Source organism: Protomyctophum bolini (genome assembly GCF_963924005.1).
Source record: "Protomyctophum bolini genome assembly, chromosome: 23".
In the NCBI taxonomy this organism is placed as follows: domain Eukaryota; kingdom Metazoa; phylum Chordata; class Actinopteri; order Myctophiformes; family Myctophidae; genus Protomyctophum; species Protomyctophum bolini.
The window spans coordinates 4,796,978-4,816,686 of NC_137884.1; the positions used below are offsets into that span (position 1 = coordinate 4,796,978).

Consider the following 19,709-nt stretch of genomic DNA (forward strand, 5'->3'; position numbering starts at 1 on the left):
TTTTACAAAGTTTTATACTTTTTATACTTTTTAACTTTTTAACTTTTTTTTACATTCTTTATAATGAGAGTCGATGGAAGAAAGGTCCCATTTTGCACAGTTAACTTTTTTGAGCTCTTATTACTCCGTCATACTTTCACTTTGAAACTTCATTCAAACTTTATAATGTTCATCTATCTTTGAACTTTCATTGGTGAAAAAGTTGTTTTGAAAAAGTTTATACTTTTTAAAATATTTAACTTTATTTATAGTTTTTCCCTCCCATTGACAATGTATGGGATTTATCTCTAAATCAAGCTCACTTTTGCAGCCTCATTACTCTGGCATACTTTGTCGTAGAAACGTGATTTAAACTTTAGAACGCTCACACGACTCTGGACTTTTTCGTGGTTCAAACCATATTCGAATACGTTAAACGGTTTTTCCGAAATCGCAGTTCAATCGCAGGCCGTTTCGTGTAATTAGTGCCATTTTAGAGTGCGGGCCTTCTTTGACTAGAGTGTGGAGACTGAAATTCTTTCCTTGAAAATTTACCAAACAAATTGTCGTCCCGGCCAAAGTATTCATTTTACACGCATGTTCTTTTGTCATTTTGTAGCCACACATGTCCTCTTTCACACAATGTGACCACCAAAGCACAGAGACATACAGAATGTGAACTACGGCCTTTTAAGTGACACAAAAACAGTCAATCTGCTCATTGACCTCCATTGTATAATTCTTACGAGGAAATTATCGCGCTGACAATTCTTAACTCGCTCTTATAACCACATTTTCAATCGTACCAACACCACAATCGCACATGGTGTACCTCGATATCTCAGGCCACTCACAGCGAAAGAAATATTTGCATTCGACTTTTACTTTTTGCGATAGAGCAATTTGTTCGGACATAGTTTTCCCCCATCCAGGACCATTGAAATCTCCCAGTCATAGTGCTGGCAAGTAGTAGAACTCTTTTTACTTCCACAGCTGAGACATATAAGGGCTTAATTGCAGGGCTGACATTAAAGTTACAAGATCTCAATGAGTTGCTCTGCGATACCTTGTGAGCTTGTAGGTCTGCTATTTGTGCAATTAGGCTAGACACATGCAAGTGCACGCACGCACGCACGCACGCACACACACACCCTGTCTTCGCACGCACGCACGCACACACACACCCTGTCTTCCTATTGGCTGGCCTTTACACAGCTCTCGCAAGCGCACGCACGCACGCACGCACGCACGCACACACACACACACCCTGTCTTCGCTCGCACGCTCGCACACACACACCCTGTCTTCCTATTGGCTGGCCTTTACACAGCTCTCGCAAGCGCACGCACGCACGCACGCACGCACGCAAAAAAAAAGTATTTTTTCCAAAAAAAGTATTTTTTCCAAAAAAAGTATTTTTTCCAAAAAAAGTATTTTTTTGAAAAAAAAGTATTATTTTGAAAAAAAAGTAATTTTTTGAAAAAAATGAAAACTTAAAAAAAAAAAAACTTTAACCTCTTTTTTTTTTTTACTTAAAAGAAAAAACTTGAATTTTTTTAATACAGATTTTTTTTTTTTCATTTAAAGAAAAACTTTTAAAAACACTTCTACAGCTTCCACATACTTTATTCCGCTTTATGCAGTTATTTATGCTTAAACTATAGTTTTTCCAAATGTTCATACTTTTTTTTAACTTTTACTTCAGCTTTAATACATTTTCTACTTATGTTTACAATATGCTACAGTCCCGAAATATTGATTATGGATTTAGACCACCAATGGGAACACTATTACTCCGGTCCCCGAGTTTCAAACTTGACACGGCAAAAACTTTATACATTGCAATTTATGCGAGCCCACGCAGTTTCTACAGGAACTGCCTTTCTAGTTATTATTGTTATTAGCCCGTGTTTTTCATTAGATATGTGCTTCTTAATAATCCCGTGTCGGATCCTGACGGAAGTTCTGGGGGCGCATCCGGTGCAAACCGGTATTACCATACGTATAATTATGCTCAATGTAAACAGAAGGCCTAAAACATTAAACAAGTATGGGGATGGCGTTCAGGAACAGAAAATAAACACATTAAAGAAAACAGACTAACAGAGACGCCGAGTTAACATCCGGTGCTTCCGGGAAGCATATTATATTTTGCATGTGTACATTTTCTTAGGAACACGGACTTTACGGGCGGATGTCCAGTGAATAATGTGGGGAAAAGCTCAAGACGATCATAGACGTGCAAATGTAAAAATCGATCAAATACATGATAATCTTGATTCAAGGCTAACTTTACTGTGACTCTTCAACAAGTTGAACAAGTTTACCCTTTTGCTTAATGTATTAGGCCTACTGGCTCTCAATTATATCAGAGTAACTGAAATGTAATTATAGATATCATATCCTGTATTTGGTGTTTTACTTGATTTTGCCAACCACTATAGGGCTTTAGTTTTTAAATCAATAAATCGATTCACCAATTTATACTTCTTCACACAACAATGTCATGCAAACAATGTCAACTTACAACTTGTAGTTGTAAGTTTGCCGATCGGCTATTTTCAGCAAAGATATTTTATGTAGAGTGAAAACAGAAAATACACTAGCATAGAGCCCTGAGGGACTTTGAGCAACTATACTATTAGTTAGGTGTAAATCGATTAGTTCAATAAACTGTTGGGCCCTATAGTTAACGTCCAACGTTTAATGAGGTGCTACCGTGCTGCATGAAATCAAATCTCAACCACTGTCTTTTGTCTCTTGTAACGATGTGTGCCATTCCACAGGCACTGTTCGAAGAAGACGCTGAATAATAGCTGAACAGCAACAAGACAAATTGACAAGATCCCCTCCTCCCCGTCTTCCTGTTCCTGACCCTCTCTGAAACAAACCTATTTCACCATGAATGAAGTCAGCATAGTCAAAGAGGGCTGGCTCCTGAAACGAGGTGAGTGAATCTTTATTGAGATTTTGCTATTCTAACATAGAAAGTGGGTAGCATTATTATATCAATAGATAGTTTTACCCATCGTGGTGGTGGGTAAAACTCAATTTCTACTGGGTGTTTCTACTGGTTGTTGGCACCGAGGGTGTCAGCAGGGAGTTTTGGGCGAAAGGAGTAGGCCCTATACGTCCTCCCTGTGGGGGCTCCTCACTGGCAGGTGAGTCATTAGGATAGTAGTAAAATGGCTAAAATATAATTTGCTATTATTTTTGTATAATTGTGTTGTAGCTGGCTGCGTTTGATTGGGAGATCATGGTTAAAATGTTCACAAAGAATATAATTACACAATGTAACCTCAAAAAATGCATCTTCTTGTCTTGTCAAGGTCTGTACCTCAAGACATGGAGACTGAGGTACTTCATCTTGAAGAGCGATGGGTCCTTCCTTGGCTTCAAAAATAATCCTCGTATAACTGACCCGAGTTTACGTCCACTCAACAACTTTTCAGTGGCCGGTCAGTCCCAAATTATTGTGAGACAGCATAGCAAGTTTAACATTGCTTGTTGCTCTGGACTATTATAATGGTTATCACCTTGACTTTTTTCACCCATACATTTCTAAAGCCCATAACCTGTCCTCTACCAACTAACTAAATGTTTAATTGCTCTTTATGTACAATTAGAATGCCGGGTAATGAAGACTGAACAACCCCGTCCCAACACATTTATCATTCGTTTCGTGCAGTTGAGCCTTGAACGCAGCTTCAATGTGGATGGGCAAGGCAACGCCGAGAGGTGGGAACGGAGTATATGTCACCACTGTGTTTAACTTAAATGAAACCTATAGTGTACTTCCCTATTCTCGGCATGTCATAAATGGTGAACATTCAGCAAACATTTAGTGAAAATAGCAGATCTACAAACTCAAAATGTGTCGCAATGCATCGTGAGCTATGAGCTTTTTCGGGTAAGAAATTTGGTGTTGTAGAGGGAAGAATTAGGGGTGGGAGTATAGATCCCCGGGGGACCCTATTCAACTGAAGTATAGGGTTTAAGTGATTAACGAACAGTTTATCTGAAGTTTTCACCTAGTACATAAGGGCCTTAACTCTTGAGCCCAGAACCTCCGAACAGCGCTCAGAGGGTCAATGGAGACCCAATTGGTCTCTGGTTCCAATTTCCCCCCTGGACCCCCCTGGGGTTTAAGAGGTTAAAAAGCTGCATTGTGATCTACCAACAAACAAGGAGAATAATTAATTCAGCATTCTTCTCAAACACTAATAAGACAGGTTGTGCTTGGTGCTACAGACATGTAAAGAATTATATTGTTGAGAATTTTGTTAACGCATTTAATTTGATTGTTAAATAACTGTCCATACTGCTGTTTGATTTCAGTGCATTTTTACTGCATTTTTATTCAACAAGCCTTGTTTATTGACTCCCATTGAAAATAGTTTTATGCTGCTGTCATGTTGTCCCTATAGTTTGTCGATGTAGCATGACAAGAAAGTTAGATGAAACTAAAGTTGGATGAAATTAAAAGGGATTTTCTTTGTTTTGTTTTCCAGTTCAGGTAAAAAAAAAACCAAAAAACATAACAGGCTGCATAAGACTGACCCTATTATAGACCATGTTGTAAGCAACACAGATGCAGCTAATACAATGAATAAGGGGTGTGTTACTTACGGTAGATTTAAGTGTGCCAATGTGCATTGACAGTTCTGTTGACTTCTGTCTATGCATATAGTAGGGGGTTAAGGGTGATTTGTGATGTAAGACTGTGATATTTTTGTGCCACAGAGAGGAGTGGATGCGAGCAATTAAGTCTGTGATCAATGGCCTCAAAACATGTGAGCAGGAGGAGAAACCCACGGGTGTGTTTGGCTCACCGAGTGCATCCAGCCCAAAGGAGACGGAGACGGCCACGAACCTGAACAAAGTGGTGAGAGGCCCTAAGTATCATGCAGTGGGAAACATAATTATGTTTAGGAATGCAAATTTATATATGAGCCCGTGATTGCGAGCTATGGGACATCCAAAGTGCTGTCACACCAAAGACATAAAATATGTGTCCTCGTGTTGTTGCATACCGGTACTTTTGTGAGTTCATCCTGAAGTATGATGAGACAACGTTATTGCGTCTTTGAGAATTAAAATTTAAATTAATAATGAGCACAATGTATTAGAATTAGGGCTGGGCTATATTTGTGGACAAACCTAAATGTTACATATGTTTTTTTTTGTTCAAAGTGTCTTTATTAACATTTTCAAATCACATATGGGTCAATAGAAAATAACATACAAAACATATATGTTTTTGACCAATCTCCTCTATCTATTTTGTGGCCATATTATCATATTGTAATGTAATAAATAGAGAAAATACTTTTGGTAAAAAAAAGGGGTGCACATTTAACATGACTTTGACTTTTAACATCAAAGTTAAAGTCGTACGATTTGTCACGTTACCGCAGTGAAATTTGTTGTCTGCATTTGACCCATCTCTTGGAGCAGCCATGCCGTGCTCGGGGATCATTTGATTCGTTGATTTGACCCCCCAATCCAACCCATTGATGTCGAGCGCCAAGCAGGGAGGCATTGGGTCCCATTTTTACAGTCTTTGGTATGACCCGGCCCGGGGATCGAACCCTGACCTCCCAGTGCGGGAGGGCGGACACTGTAACAACAAGGCCACTGGTCTGGTCATTTATGTCATATCATATTCTATCCAAATCCCAGACGATATGTGGTCTCATGTCATTATCTATATATTGCCCTCTCCTCGTTCAATTGACGTTTATGTCACATGTAATAATTGGTACAGTATTTTATTGCACCTTTTGGTTCTGCTTTATAGACAATGAGGGACTTTGAGTACCTGAAGGTGCTGGGTAAGGGGACGTTCGGGAAAGTTATCCTGGTTAAAGAGAAGTCCACTGGTGTCCATTATGCCATGAAGATGCTACGCAAACAGGCCATCATAGCCAAGGTTAGATGGCACATTTAAGACCACTTTATTAACCATATTCTGTGCATGTCATAATAGGCAAACATTTGAGGAAAACTTGCAGATCCACAACACGTGAACTATTTTCATCAAGGATTTGGTGTATAGGGGAAAAGGGATGGGGCACTGCCTTTTTCAACGTGGTATATAGGGTTCGAAAGGTTGATTGCTCTTGTTTACAACATGGTGATAGTTAGAAACCAATGGTGGACAGGTCCATTTGATTTAATTTTGCACACATTTTTTGTTAAAAGAAAAAAGAAAAGCTTAAGCTCTATATTCTGGTAAGACAGGAGTGATATTGTAAGATATTGCAAGTTAAAAACATCACGTTATTACGTAGTAGTTTCTACATTTTTCTCTCTTAACCACTTAAACCCTATATACTCCATTGACCAGAGTTCCTCCCTTAGCCCCTCTACACCAAAACTCTTTTCTGATCATGTTTACACAAAATCACACTGCTTCTTACTGTGTGTGTGTGTGTGTGTGTGTGTGTGTGTGTGTGTGTGTGTGTGTGTGTGTGTGTGTGTGTGTGTGTGTGTGTGTGTGTGTGTGTGTGTGTGTGTGTGTGTGTGTGTGTGTGCGTGCGTGCGTGCGTGCGTGCGTGCGTGCGTGCGTGTGCGCCCGCGCGCAGGGTGAGAGGGACCACACAATTACAGAAAGCAGAGTGTTACAAAACATGAGACACCCTTTCCTCACAGTGAGTACAGCATGCTTTCTTCATACCCTTCATGTAGGGCTGGGCATTAAAATGTATATCATCTGTCATTGTGGGATCCATTTAATATTGTGAATCATGATATATACAGTTTTGTTACACTACCAGTTATGTGTTTATGCAGTCCAATGTGATGAACATCAAACTAGATCATTTGATGTAATTCTCCTTATTGAGATCATAACGTCAACGTGGAAACAATATTTAAATGTATCACTAAATAAACGATATCAAAATATATATGTATCACTATCGGAAGAAGGTCTTTTGAATAACCAAACAAATGCCAATAATTCCTGTTTTACAGACATTGAAATATGCTTTCCAAACCCTTGAGCGGCTGTGCTTTGTATTGGAATATGCCCATGGAGGAGAGGTGGGCACACAAACACATGTCACACGCTACAGTTTCAAATGACATAAGTGGGTTTGGCTTGCACATTGAAGTACATTCGGTGTTGTCATTCTTTCTCTCCCCTCCTTTAGCTCTTCTTCCACCTGAGCAGGGAGGAGGTGTTCACAGAGGACAAGTCACGATTCTATGGTGCTGAGATTGTGTCAGCACTGGACTACCTTCACTCACGTGGAGTAGTGTACAGGGACCTGAAGGTGAGAACGACAATGTTCTCTTAAAAGACTTGTTTGGGGATTACAGGATGGTAGCATATTAATGGTCATAAGCTGTGTTTTCCACTGGAATCAGTGTCCAACATTAATAATAATAATCTTTAGTCCCGAAGGATATTAATGGTTGCCTGAGTCCGACATTAACGGATGCCGGATGCACAACGCTTCACATTGCGATGCGTTGTGAGTTTTACTCTGCTATTTCCACTGAATGTTTGCCCCAGAATAGGGATGCTAGGGTTCAAGTGGTTGGAGACAAAACTGAAGACAAAACAATGCAATAATATATTTTTGGGGGTTTTACATGACACTCCCCGAGTTCCTTGTCAAATTGTTGACAGACATTTAAACTCAACAGTATGTTTACATGGATACATACATACGTCAGAAAGCCAGTATCTACTAGCTGTTAGATAGGTACTGCTTATCAGTTACCCCATTTGTTTCCAAACTGCGAACAATCTTCAAGTGGATGTTTTTTCTGTAACCGAAGTTACAGAGCTGATATCATTGCGGGTTTCAGCTATTTTGTGTCCAGGGGGTGTACTTGTACATCAAGCTTCACAGGAGATAGGCTCCTGCCCTATGGGCCTCATGGCTCAGCAAGGCTTCCTTACTTACATAATGATGCACATGCACATGATTTCCGGCCTAGTGGAGAGAATTACCACCCACCCGTTATTTAAGTATGATTGATGTGCTTCATAGAGTCTTCTGTTCCTGTGTGTATTCTGTTTACAGCTCGAAAATATTATGCTGGACAAAGAAGGCCATATCCAAATCACAGATTTTGGCCTATGTAAGGAGGGCATTACTTCTGATGCTACCATGAAGACCTTCTGTGGAACTGCTGAGTACCTAGCACCTGAGGTAAGGCACTGATGACAAGACAATGCAAATGGTATGTGACGTGACTATTATACTATAGTATACTCCTTACTGCCAGCTTCACATACACATGGCCACATACACAGACTGCCACAACAGCTTTGTTCGCTTCCCACGTTTACGCGTCTTACTTGTAGTATAATTATTATCATGACCGTGTGCCTTCAACAGCCTGCAACTCTACTACTGTCACATTTCATGGATAGTATACTGTAATGAGTTATGACATAATAATGTATGACTATATGTACCTAAGCTACAGTTTTGTATATAGCCTATCAGTATAGATATATATTATGCCATGACAACATAATGGAAACAACAATTGCATGTTTGGAAAATGCTGCTAAAATACCAATGTGTCTTTTACTTCTCTGGTACGTTGCCTTATACTTTAGCTATTGAAAAATAGCAGACCTACAAGCTCATAGCGCGGCACAAACCTTTGTATATTCTTTCAGAGACAACGTTTTTAACTCAAATCTTTGCTTCTGGGGGGGTCCCTGGAACAACATAGTTTTAGAGGAGGGTCGGTGGGGGTCCTTGACATGAAAATGTTTGAGAACCACTGACAGAAACAGAAAACTAATGATTAAGAAGACTTTTTGTAGAATCGAGTTCAGGTCTAAATGGGTTAATTGAACTTTCAGCCGATTAAACATCAGCAAACCAAAGACAAACATGTATTTGCCCACGTTCTTGTCAGACGAGGCATGAATGGTTTCTAATGGTGCCCAATTGAATACTTTATTAGACAGAAATGCAAATCACGCTCCAATTCTATTTTATTGCAGATTCAGAAATGCCATGCAATTAAGTCAAATTTCCAGACCTTTCTAAATCACTTTAATGTCCTTCATTATGCTAGATCCTCGAGGACAATGACTACGGCCGGGCAGTGGACTGGTGGGGTCTGGGTGTGGTCATGTATGAGATGATCTGTGGCAAGCATCCCTTCTACAGCCAGGACCATGAACGCATGTTTGAGATCATCCTCATGGAAGAGATCAGCTTTCCTAAGAATGTATCCTTTGAGGCCAAGGATCTGCTGGCTGGCCTACTCAAGAAAGACCCCAAGCAGAGGTACCGTGTGTGTGTGTGTGTGTGTGTGTGTGTGTGTGTGTGTGTGTGTGTGTGTGTGTGTGTGTGTGTGTGTGTGTGTGTGTGTGTGTGTGTGTGTGTGTGTGTGTGTGTGTGTGTGTGTGTGTGTGTGTGTGTGTGTGTGTGTGTGTGTGTGTGTGTGTGTGTGTGTGTGTGTGTGTGTGTGTGTGTGTGTGTGTGTGCAATATCTTTTCTGAATCTCGCCACTTATTATAATGAAAAATATAAAATCAAACTAAACCAGTGGTTTTCAACACTTTTCATATCAAGGACCATTATTTACATCTGAGCCACGGACCACCATTTGATGAGACTTTTCAGACCTAAAACGTCGAATATTTTGTTCTTTTATAGATCTTATAGATTATAGACTGATAACAGGCAAATGTTGATCAAAATAACAATTCTTCTACATTCTTTAATTGTGTAGACTTCTTGTAAATTAAGTAATGCAGATGTTTAACAATAATGTAACTCTTGAGAGTGTAAAATGAAACCAAATTAACTTATGGGTCCACTTGGTTTCATTTTCCTCAAGAGTTAAAGATCTATAAGGATCCATTTGTTTACCAACTCTCCATCATTTAGCTGGGGACCACCCCGGTAGGTTGTCGTTTGTCGGACCAATGACTAGTCTGAACTAAGTACTGCACCCACCCGGACCACTGGTAGTCCCCGGACCACTGGTTGAAAACCACTGAACTAAACTAATACATTACAGAGCCTTTTCATAAAATCGAAACTAAACTAGCAAACCCGCTTTAAAAAGATATTTAACTGAAAATGAACTGTCAAAGCAAAATACAAATCAAAACGAATGACATTCTTAAAACTGTAATAACTATTTTGTTGCTGGATTCATATATTTTGCCTTGACATTATTACTCTTCAATTGATAGGTTAGGAGGAGGCCCTAACGATGCCAAAGAAGCAATGAGCCACACATTCTTCACCTCCATCAACTGGCAAGACGTGGTGGAAAGGAAGGTAGGAAATAGTGAGACCAAAGAATGCAAAGATTTGAAGTTTAATTCCAGACATGATAAGGCGAGTGGGGATCAAATCACATTTTGAAGTCTACATTACAGCTAGCTATTACAATTACCTATTGGCTTATTATATGCTATTATCCCTTTGTGTTATTCAACTCCCCTACGGTTATAAAAAACTTCAACTTTGGCATTGATGTTTATGTTAATTATTTTCATTTTGAAAATGTAATTGAAATTGCTACTCCCTAAAAGCAGCACCAATATTGCACTGGGGCAAGCCCTCAGAATGGCTGACTTAAACTAAGACTAGTGGACAAGAGAGTCATTTTACACTTGGTTGCATGCTGAAAATGGTAGATCTACAAGCTGCGACACGTTGTGAGCTTGTAGATCTGCTATTTTCAGCAAGTGTAAAATTACAACGGTCTGCCAAAATACATTTTAGTCGACTAAATCAACTGCAGATTTAGTCGACTAAAATCTCATGACATTTAGTCGACTAGACTAAGACATTCCAGGTGACTAAAATGTGACTAAAATCAAAATGTCCTGCCAAAAACAACACTGTTTGACCCTGACTCTTATGAGTCCCAGAGGTTAAATCTGCAACTTATTATATGTATCAGTGTACACTTGTACTCCGTAACCATACTTGGTCATTGCTCCATCCCACCTCAGCTTACCCCGCCTTTCGAGCCACAAGTGACATCCGAGACAGACACCCGCTACTTTGAGGAGGATTTCACAGCACAGCCCATCACATTCACACCTCCAGATGAGAAGAGTAAGTATTATCATGTGTGTTGGGGGGGGGGGGGGGGGGGGTTGACATTTGACACTTTGTGACCTAAACTGTTCTCACCCAGGTTGATGGACAGTCAACAGTTTTGACAGTTTACACATTTCCTGTTGTTTATTTGTTTACAGATGGCAGTTTGGATTGCGAGGACCCGAGCCAGCAAGCACATTTCCCAGACTTCTCCTATTCGGCTAGCATAAAAGAGTTGGCTAGCATAAAAGACTGATACTATCTCAACCACCAGCACACATGCTCATACTCACAACCAACCACACACAGACAGACAGCTTCTGTGGCCATACCTAAGCATCTTTTCAGTTACCAGTAGTGCCATACAACATAGCCTACTGGACCTTTGGTGATATATAAATAAGCATGTTTTACAAGGCTTCATAACTACACATTCTGTGTAGAACTTCTTAATTTTATTGTTTTTAGTTTGTTTTTGTGTGTTCTTGCGAGCAGCTGTGTGGGACCCAGACCTTCCACAATCGTATCAGAAACAAATACTAAATGGCATATTTACTACTGAAGCCGTAGTAGCCTATCTCAAGCATAAAGAATATGTTTACACAGGAGCTGAAGACAGCTTTTGACAGGAACTTTAGCACATTCACTGAAATGCTGTTATCATTGCACTATTCTCAACTTTTTCCATTCAAGTAAGCACTTTGTATTTTATTTTATTGTTGATATTGTTATGGGTTCTTGCGAGCAGCTGTCACAGGGAGGACAATGTGGGACCCAGACCTTGCACTATTGGTGTGATTGCACTATTCTCAAGGAAGCCCTTTTTCTTTCTTTTTTATTGTTGCTATTGTCTTTTAGATTTTTTTTATTCCTTTTTGTGTGTTCTTTTGCGAGCAGCTGTCACAGGGACAATTTGGGACCCAGACCTTGCACTATCGCGTCAGCAACACACTCTAAAGGGCTTAAGTAATATGCCTATTTCAAGCATAAAGAATGTATCCGTTTATTCAAGAGCAGCTTTTGACAGGAACTTTAGCACATTCACTGAAACGCTGTGCTATTTTGTGAATAGTTAAGTGCACTATTCTCAATCTCAATCTCTTTTTTTCATTTCAAGGAAGCTCTTTTTCTTGTTATTTCTGGGACCCCCAAATAATCTACACTATTTTAATTGAACTGATAGTGTACACTACAAATGGTTTCATTTGTACATTCTTTTTTTTTTAATACTGTTTTTATTAGGCATTTTTTGTATGTAAATGTTCCACATACAATACATAAATATGTTAATTTGTACATTCTCTCAGGGTTATACAGACCTCTGGTGGTCTGAGAGACTGTAGGCTAACTAGACAACAGGAAACGATGCTTTTATTGTCTAGAACATTAGCCGGAAAGGCTTACAACCTTTATTTTGGAAATACTCTACACATAATTCGTGTTGACTTTATTCTGGTTGGCTTGACTGTTGAATCGTTTTAATACACCTCGTTCGTTGGACGACTGGTCCATTCATGTTCTTATCTTATTAGCTTATGTTCTTATCGGGTGAAAAATGAACAAGAGGCACAAGACAACGGGTAAGTTAGTTGATCATTCAGCTTTGTAAAGCCATGATGCCGCCGAGCCGAGCAGTGCAGCTAACATTAGATCCTATACGCCAGAGGGACGGCGGCTCTGGCTGCGATTGGTTAGCTCTCCGATTATTATTTTTTTGATTTGATGGAAAGTATTTTTTTTAAATGTTCATAGTTCATGGAAATTGTTTATAAATAAATACATAAAACAAATGAAATCAATGTACTTGTTTGTTTATTTAGTGAGATTTGGTAAAAAAAAAAAAAATCTTTCATACATTATTTGAAAATGTATTAACCCCAACGTTAAATTATGTTTAATTAAACGATCTAACAATCTTAATATTTTATAAAAATATGCCAACGACGTGAATAAAAACTACATAGCAACCAAGGAAAGTGGCCAATCAGAGCCCCACTGTTGCTCTGAGCTATGGGATCCGTGTTAGCCTTTTGGCTAACTTGTCAGCTAACGGCTAAGCGTTTATGTTTATGTCTGAATTTGTGCTCCGTCGTTGCGCGCAGACAATGGCAGATCTGCAAGCTCACAACGCGTGTTGTGACTCTGTGAGCTTGTAAATCTATTATCTATTACCAACCCACCACACCGCACGCACGCACGCGCGCACACACACGCACACACACACACACACACACACGCACAGAGTGACACACACTACACACACACTTTTTGATTGAAGTATTTATTAACAGTTTGCAGAATTACAGTACATTTCAAGCACAACTCGATACAAAAAACTGTTAACTGTGAGTGGACGACAAATAAAACACTAGACTTGTTTGTTTACAAGAGGGTCCACCTTGTTCAATTCATCATAACATTTAGAGACATACAAATATTAATGTACACTTCTATATATTGGGGAAAAAACAGGAAATCATCATAATGGAGGTAAAAAGGGAAGAGAAAACATATACAGTGAGGGGGAAAAGGGGTGGGTGGGGGATTCAGATTTTACGGGGGGCAGTTTCGAATTGCAGGCGTGCACACACACACACACACACACACACACACACACAGTGAATGTCACTGACAGAATGTGTCACTTTTTACCACTGCACAGAGCCACTTTATTATATATTTCAAATACTTGATCTACATTATATCATGATCCATACAGGTGTGTCTGCTGCCCGTGTTCCTCTGGCCTCACTGAGGCTGCTGGCCTCGCCCCTCCAGCTGACCTATGCCTACATCTGGCAGGTCATCCAGCAGAGGGACGTCAGACAGTACAGCAAGGTGGAGGAGTTTGTTGCAACGGTTACACAGACCCTTCCAGATCTTATGAGTTTCAAGCAGGCAGCTCAGCTCCTCCTGGGACTCAGAGCACGGGTGAGAGCTCTTCGCACATGCATGCACTGTGCCATACGCTGCAGTGTTAGTGTCGGTATGCAATGGGTTAGAGCAGTGATTTTCAACCGTTTTCATATCGAGGTCCAGGTGGTCCCCAGCTAAATGATGTAGAGTTGGCAACCAAATGGTCCTTTATTATTAGATCTTTTAACTCTTGAGAGCGTAACATCAATTACCTGGGTGACTTTAGTGACATTCCAACATTGACATTGAGTGTTTGTCTAAATGGATCATTGAATCTCTGTTTTATAGATCATTTTGGAGTTGCTCCAACCAGAGGCTACTCCTGACCCCAAAACCATTCAGACTCTCATCAACAAGCTCAACGTCTGCCGCACAAAGGTAACATTATGAATATGGGATTTAATTTATACTTAATTGGGAAAGTTGATTGAGAATAGACACTCTTTTTCCAGAAATGCACTGCATTCCATTCATAGTTACAAGTAGACACTTTCGAATCTGGTGGCTTCCCAACATAGTCCTAATCTTACAATTCACAATATTAAACGGTAGAGGGCTGCAACTGGATTTGGATAAAACATTCTATAGATAGAAGTATAGACCTACAAAATAGGTGATCGCATCGGACGATATGGTTTATGGTGAAAAACCTGATCGGATGGATATTTTGAACCAGTAGTTTTGGGGACATTTTAGCAGAGTGTTAATTAATAAAACACCACTGTGCGTTGTTTTTTTTTGCAGAAGGATGCAGAGGTGGAGCGATGTCAGACTAACTTCATGGTTCTGGTGCAAATGCTGCTTAAAAACCTAGCACAGAGGAAACAGTTCTTCCAGGTAAAATGCCAAATGTCAATTTGAAGGAAGCCGCCTAATCATGTAATGAATATATATTTAATCATGTTGTATAGTCTTTAGTAATGACTAGTAATTACACACACACACACACACACACACACACACACACACACACACACACGTCAAAAGTTATTTAACAGGTGTAAAAATAGATCTGATGTGGTTAAGGGACACAGAGCGACTCGGATGGAGTTTTGAAAATAGGATTTTCACACTTTTTTTTGAAACTTTTTAATATTTAGAGAAAGCATGGGACAAACGGACAAAGAACACACACACACACACACACACACACACACACACAGGAACAATGCCCAATTAGTCACTTTTTACTACTGTACAATACATGACACTGTTAATTTGTCCTGGATATTTCTGATTGTTTTAGGATGTCTTCCCGGTTCAGTATGGTCCTAAGTTTGATACAGCTCTACAGGCCCTGATAGCAGGCCTGGTGTGTAAACTGGAACAACTGCTGCCTGTACCCAACCTGACCCAGGTAGGTGCAAAATGTAATACTTTGCATATTACTAGTTACCGTCATTCTAAATAACTGTCTGGTTCTCAACTTCTGCTCCGGGAACCACCAGTGGTCCAAATGAACCCTTAAGTTTCTGTAACTCTTGAGTGTGTACAAATGGAGCCGAATGAACCCGTTTGTTCATTTGTTACATTTTCAAACTGAGGATCTTACAGTGTAGATTGGGGACGAGGTCCCAGAGATGAAAAACTGGTCCATTGTCATCTCCTTCCATCTCTCAGCTTGGTGCCATGATCTCTACCTCTATGGAGGCATGTGCACTGTTCATCCCTGACCCCAGTGACCTTAAGACCCTCCTAAAGCACCAGGAACCCAACGCAATGCTGGGGAAATACGGTAACTTTCATTTGTGTCACTTACCGGTACATTTGTATATTTTGTTTAACATGACTCATTTACTTACATTCATTGAATACACTTTGAATATACTTTAATATACTTATTACTCTAAACCAGGGGGGTTTTCAACATTTTTGGCTGGGGACCCCCGGACATGCTTCGGCCATGTCTCGCGAATGCACTTCTTAACCCATTCTGACCGGGAACCCGTTTTGGTGTCAGCATCATGTTATGCTTTAGCTATTGAAAAATAGCAGATCTACAAGCTCATAGCGCGCCACCGAGTGGCGCGCTACGAGCTTGTAGGTCTGCTATTTTTGAAAAATCGAAGAACGACTGACATTTTTAGAATCTGATCTCAGGTCAGAATGGGTTAATCAGACCAGTGTGTGTCCAGTGGAAACCTCGTATGAATCTGATCTCAGGTCAGAATGGGTTAAAAAATGACATTACATAGAATGTTAACTTATTGCATCCCTCTGGTCCCTCTGCACCACAGCCATCTCATCCAATGTAGGCGACTGCGTCCTCTCGTCACTGTCCTACTGCCCCACCACAGTGAAACAAGAAAAGGTAGAGACCGCCGCTGCCGCAAGCGCAGCAAGCCCCGCCTCTTTCAGCGACACCACCGATGACGTGGGAGAGATGTCAACCAGAGATGACGACCATCAGGTGGCAGAAACCTTCGCTACTCCTACGGACGGAGCGGAAAGCAGCGATGCTAGATCCACTGACCCTGCGGGTGAGACAAATCAGGAAGACACTGTTGAGACAAACACTGCAGCAGCGACACCAGTAGCCAGCTCAAGTCAGGAGAACACTCAAGAGGCCTCTGGAACTAACGAGTGCACGCGTATCCAGGACAGAGTAGAGACTGAAGAGCTGCAGACGACAACCTCATCTGGAAATCCACCAGATGCACCAGAGCTGCAGGAGTCTCCTTTGAGGTCGATTCCTTTGTCGATCAATGCAGGAAGCGCAGAAACCAGCAGCTCACAGAAGCTACAGACTCAACGAGTCACGCTGCAGCAATGGGTATCCCAAATCGCTACCAACTCCCTCTCGCTCCCAGCCCTTCCGCCTATTCCCCCACTCAAGATGAGACGCCCCGGCGTGAAGCAGGGACAAAAAGTGAAGAAGAAATCTAAGCCTCCAGTAGACAAGTTTGACTGTGAATCTTGCGACAAGCGCTTCCCTTACCAGTCTCTTCTGCTAGACCACGAGCGCATCCACACGGGTGAGAAGCCGTACCCGTGCTCAGCATGCGGAAAGAGTTTCCGGACGCAGGGCTTGCTGACCAACCATCAGAAGCTCCACAGTGGCATTCGGCCATACAGCTGCGGCCACTGCGCCCAGGGTTTCATCAGCATGGCTTCCCTCAAGAGGCACATCCTGATCCACCTCGGTCAGAAGCCCTTCTACTGTGAGATCTGCAACAGGGGCTTTACACAGGCATCGTACTTCAGGAGGCACATGGACTGCCACAACAGCCAGATGAGCTTCACCTGCAAGCATTGCGACAAGACTTTCCCAACAGAGTTCAAACTGGAAAACCATGAGCGCTGGCACACGAGGGACCGCCCGCACATGTGCGAGCGCTGCGGCAAGCGGTTCCTCATGCCCAGCATGCTGAAGAGGCACATGGGCTACCATGTCGGTGAGAGGCAGTACCTGTGCTCGCAGTGTGGCAAGACCTTCGTCTACATGTCGGACTTAAAGAGGCACCAGCGCTACCACGCGCCAAAGGTCAAGACGCCATGCCCCGTCTGCCAGAGGCCGTTCAGCAAATACTCCCTGAGGATTCACATGAGGATGCACACCCAGGAGAAACCCTACCATTGCTCTATTTGCGAAAAGTCCTTCAGTCAGCTCGGGAACCTGCAGGTGCACAAGAGGCTACACACTAACGAGCGACCCTACAGTTGTGACGTCTGCGGGAGAACCTACAAGCTGTCCTCCCACCTGAACACCCATAAAAAGTCACACACAAGCGAGCGGCCATGGACATGTGACATTTGCGAGAAGGGGTTCGCCATCCCTGGTACTCTGAAGAAGCACATGCTGTTGCATTCCAGGGAGACCACTCCCGGATTCTCCAATAAACAGCGACACAAGGGCAAGCATAAGAAACATTCCCTGAAAAGGGAAAAGTATGATGACATTGACCATGGCAACGAAGATTATTGATGTTCTCAAAACATGCTTTACTTTTCTTTTTTCTTTTTCTTTTTTTAATCTAGGTTAAGTTTCCATCCTCATGTTCCGGTCTAGAGCTTCATTAAGTCACTGGTTCCCAACCTTTTTTTCCTTGGAGCCACCCCTTCTTACATCTGATGAACAATGAGACTTTCCATACATGCACACACACACACTTGTTTAAAGGAGACCCACAAGTCCTATATATTTAAGTTCGGTCCTCATACAACAAATAGCAAACAAAAACATGACGATCTATCATAGATCCGCCCAAGTGGGGCCTGAACCAGGGTCAAATCCAAACGTTTACCACAATCCAGATCATGTCGTGGGCTGGTGTTTCACAGGAGTGCGCCGGCCTGTCGCTCCACCTGTCCGATTGCACAAGCCTCTCTACCTGCCTGCTCGCCTCTCATTGAAAATGTATTATTATGTGCATCAGTCGCTTCCCGTGTGAAAAGCCCTCAAAACGTAGTATGTACTGTAACATGTTTCATTGAAGGAGGCCCAGGTCTCCTCTTTTTTTTTTTTAAGATTTATTTATTGAAAATGCAGATATTTACAACAATGAATTACAGAATCATGATTTTTTTAGGTATTCGTCTTACATACAGCAGTCTATTCAAGTAATCATACACTTGGAAATCATATATCAAATATTTGGCAATTATGATGACCATCTGCTTTGTTTGTTTTGATTAATTATGATAACTCATATTGGCATCAACTATGATGTGGATATTAGAACGCACAATGAAATAGGTTACAGCCAAGAATTACCGGTGATGTAAATATCCAGCTGTGTCTGGAAATTATTAATTGTTTGAACTAGCAGTTTATTAAAAAAAAAAAAAAAAAAAAGATTGAAAAGAACAATTATGGAAAGCTCATTTTGAATTCTGTAGGTCAATATCTTGATTATTCAGTGTGACAGAACCTGAAGTTTAGATGGATACAATGCAAATCCAAATGACGCTTTATTTGTTGTTTGTTGGAAATGGGATATCTGAAGAAATAAAATGAGAGTCTAGTAACAGCATGGCCTCCCTGTCCGATCTTTAGCTACTGATAGTAAGTCACTCTGTGCCGTTTGTGAGCAAACCCCATCCATCCATCTTCAATATCCGTGGTCGGGTCGCGGGGGCAAAGGCTCCACCAGAGTGTTCCAGATGTCCCTCTCCAGAGCAACATTAGTGACTTCTTCCTTGGTCGTTCCAAGGCCAGTGAGTCGATGTGTTTCCTCCAACTGCACCTTGGTCTTCCCCGGGGTCTCCTCCCAGTGGGACGTGCTTTGAGGACGAGCAGCAGCGACTCTACTCAGTCTCTCTCGTGTGACAGAACTTCTCACCCCGACACAAACAAACAAACCCCGACACATCTCAATGTACTGTTGTGTTCTGTCTGTGGCAAAGCTGCACTATACAGGTTGGTGTCTCCCATTTTTTCTTACATTTTAATTAGTGACCCAATGTAAGTAGTGATTAGTGAATGAATAACTACAGTATAGCCCAATTCAAAAGTATTGTTCAAGTTGTAAATCTTGTTTGTTCTTGCTATTTTAGAAAATGTCTTCTTCATTTGACAGTTATTCATTTTGTATGTGTCCCTTTTGAGCCTCCTGTCCTATGTTCTACTTTTTTGTACCTGTAGTCTATTGTTTTCATCAGGGGTCTTGAACGTTTCTTTTTTTCAGGCCATGTCATGGACCCCTTCTTAATTAGGGGAGAGAGAGAGAGAGAAGCAGGGACCCTCACCACATATTGGGGTGACTTATCCAGTATTCATTTGATTCATGTTACTATTAAAATACACAGTAAATGTGATATTTGGCT

General features: G+C 41.2%; 2 protein-coding genes across 2 annotated transcripts; both read left to right on the forward strand.

The window, feature by feature from the left end:
- Nucleotides 1-3,616: 3,616 nt before the first annotated feature.
- Nucleotides 3,617-11,283, forward strand: LOC308310616 (RAC-beta serine/threonine-protein kinase A-like; the record flags this gene model as incomplete). The annotated part of the gene is made up of 11 exons (XM_080756997.1): nt 3,617-3,717; nt 4,723-4,864; nt 5,780-5,911; nt 6,567-6,632; nt 6,958-7,026; nt 7,137-7,259; nt 8,019-8,147; nt 9,034-9,248; nt 10,166-10,253; nt 10,937-11,042; nt 11,186-11,283. 11 exons carry the CDS (start codon nt 3,617-3,619, stop codon nt 11,281-11,283), a joined length of 1,269 nt encoding a protein of 422 aa, XP_080613123.1.
- Nucleotides 11,284-12,457: 1,174 nt separating this feature from the next.
- LOC308311195 (uncharacterized protein) lies at nt 12,458-18,976 on the forward strand. The gene is made up of 7 exons (XM_080757802.1): nt 12,458-12,607; nt 13,747-13,958; nt 14,232-14,321; nt 14,688-14,780; nt 15,190-15,300; nt 15,564-15,678; nt 16,181-18,976. The coding sequence occupies exons 1-7, from the start codon at nt 12,583-12,585 to the stop codon at nt 17,866-17,868; spliced, it is 2,334 nt and encodes a 777-aa protein (XP_080613928.1). The 5' UTR covers nt 12,458-12,582; the 3' UTR covers nt 17,869-18,976.
- The last annotated feature ends 733 nt before the right edge of the window (nt 18,977-19,709 follow it).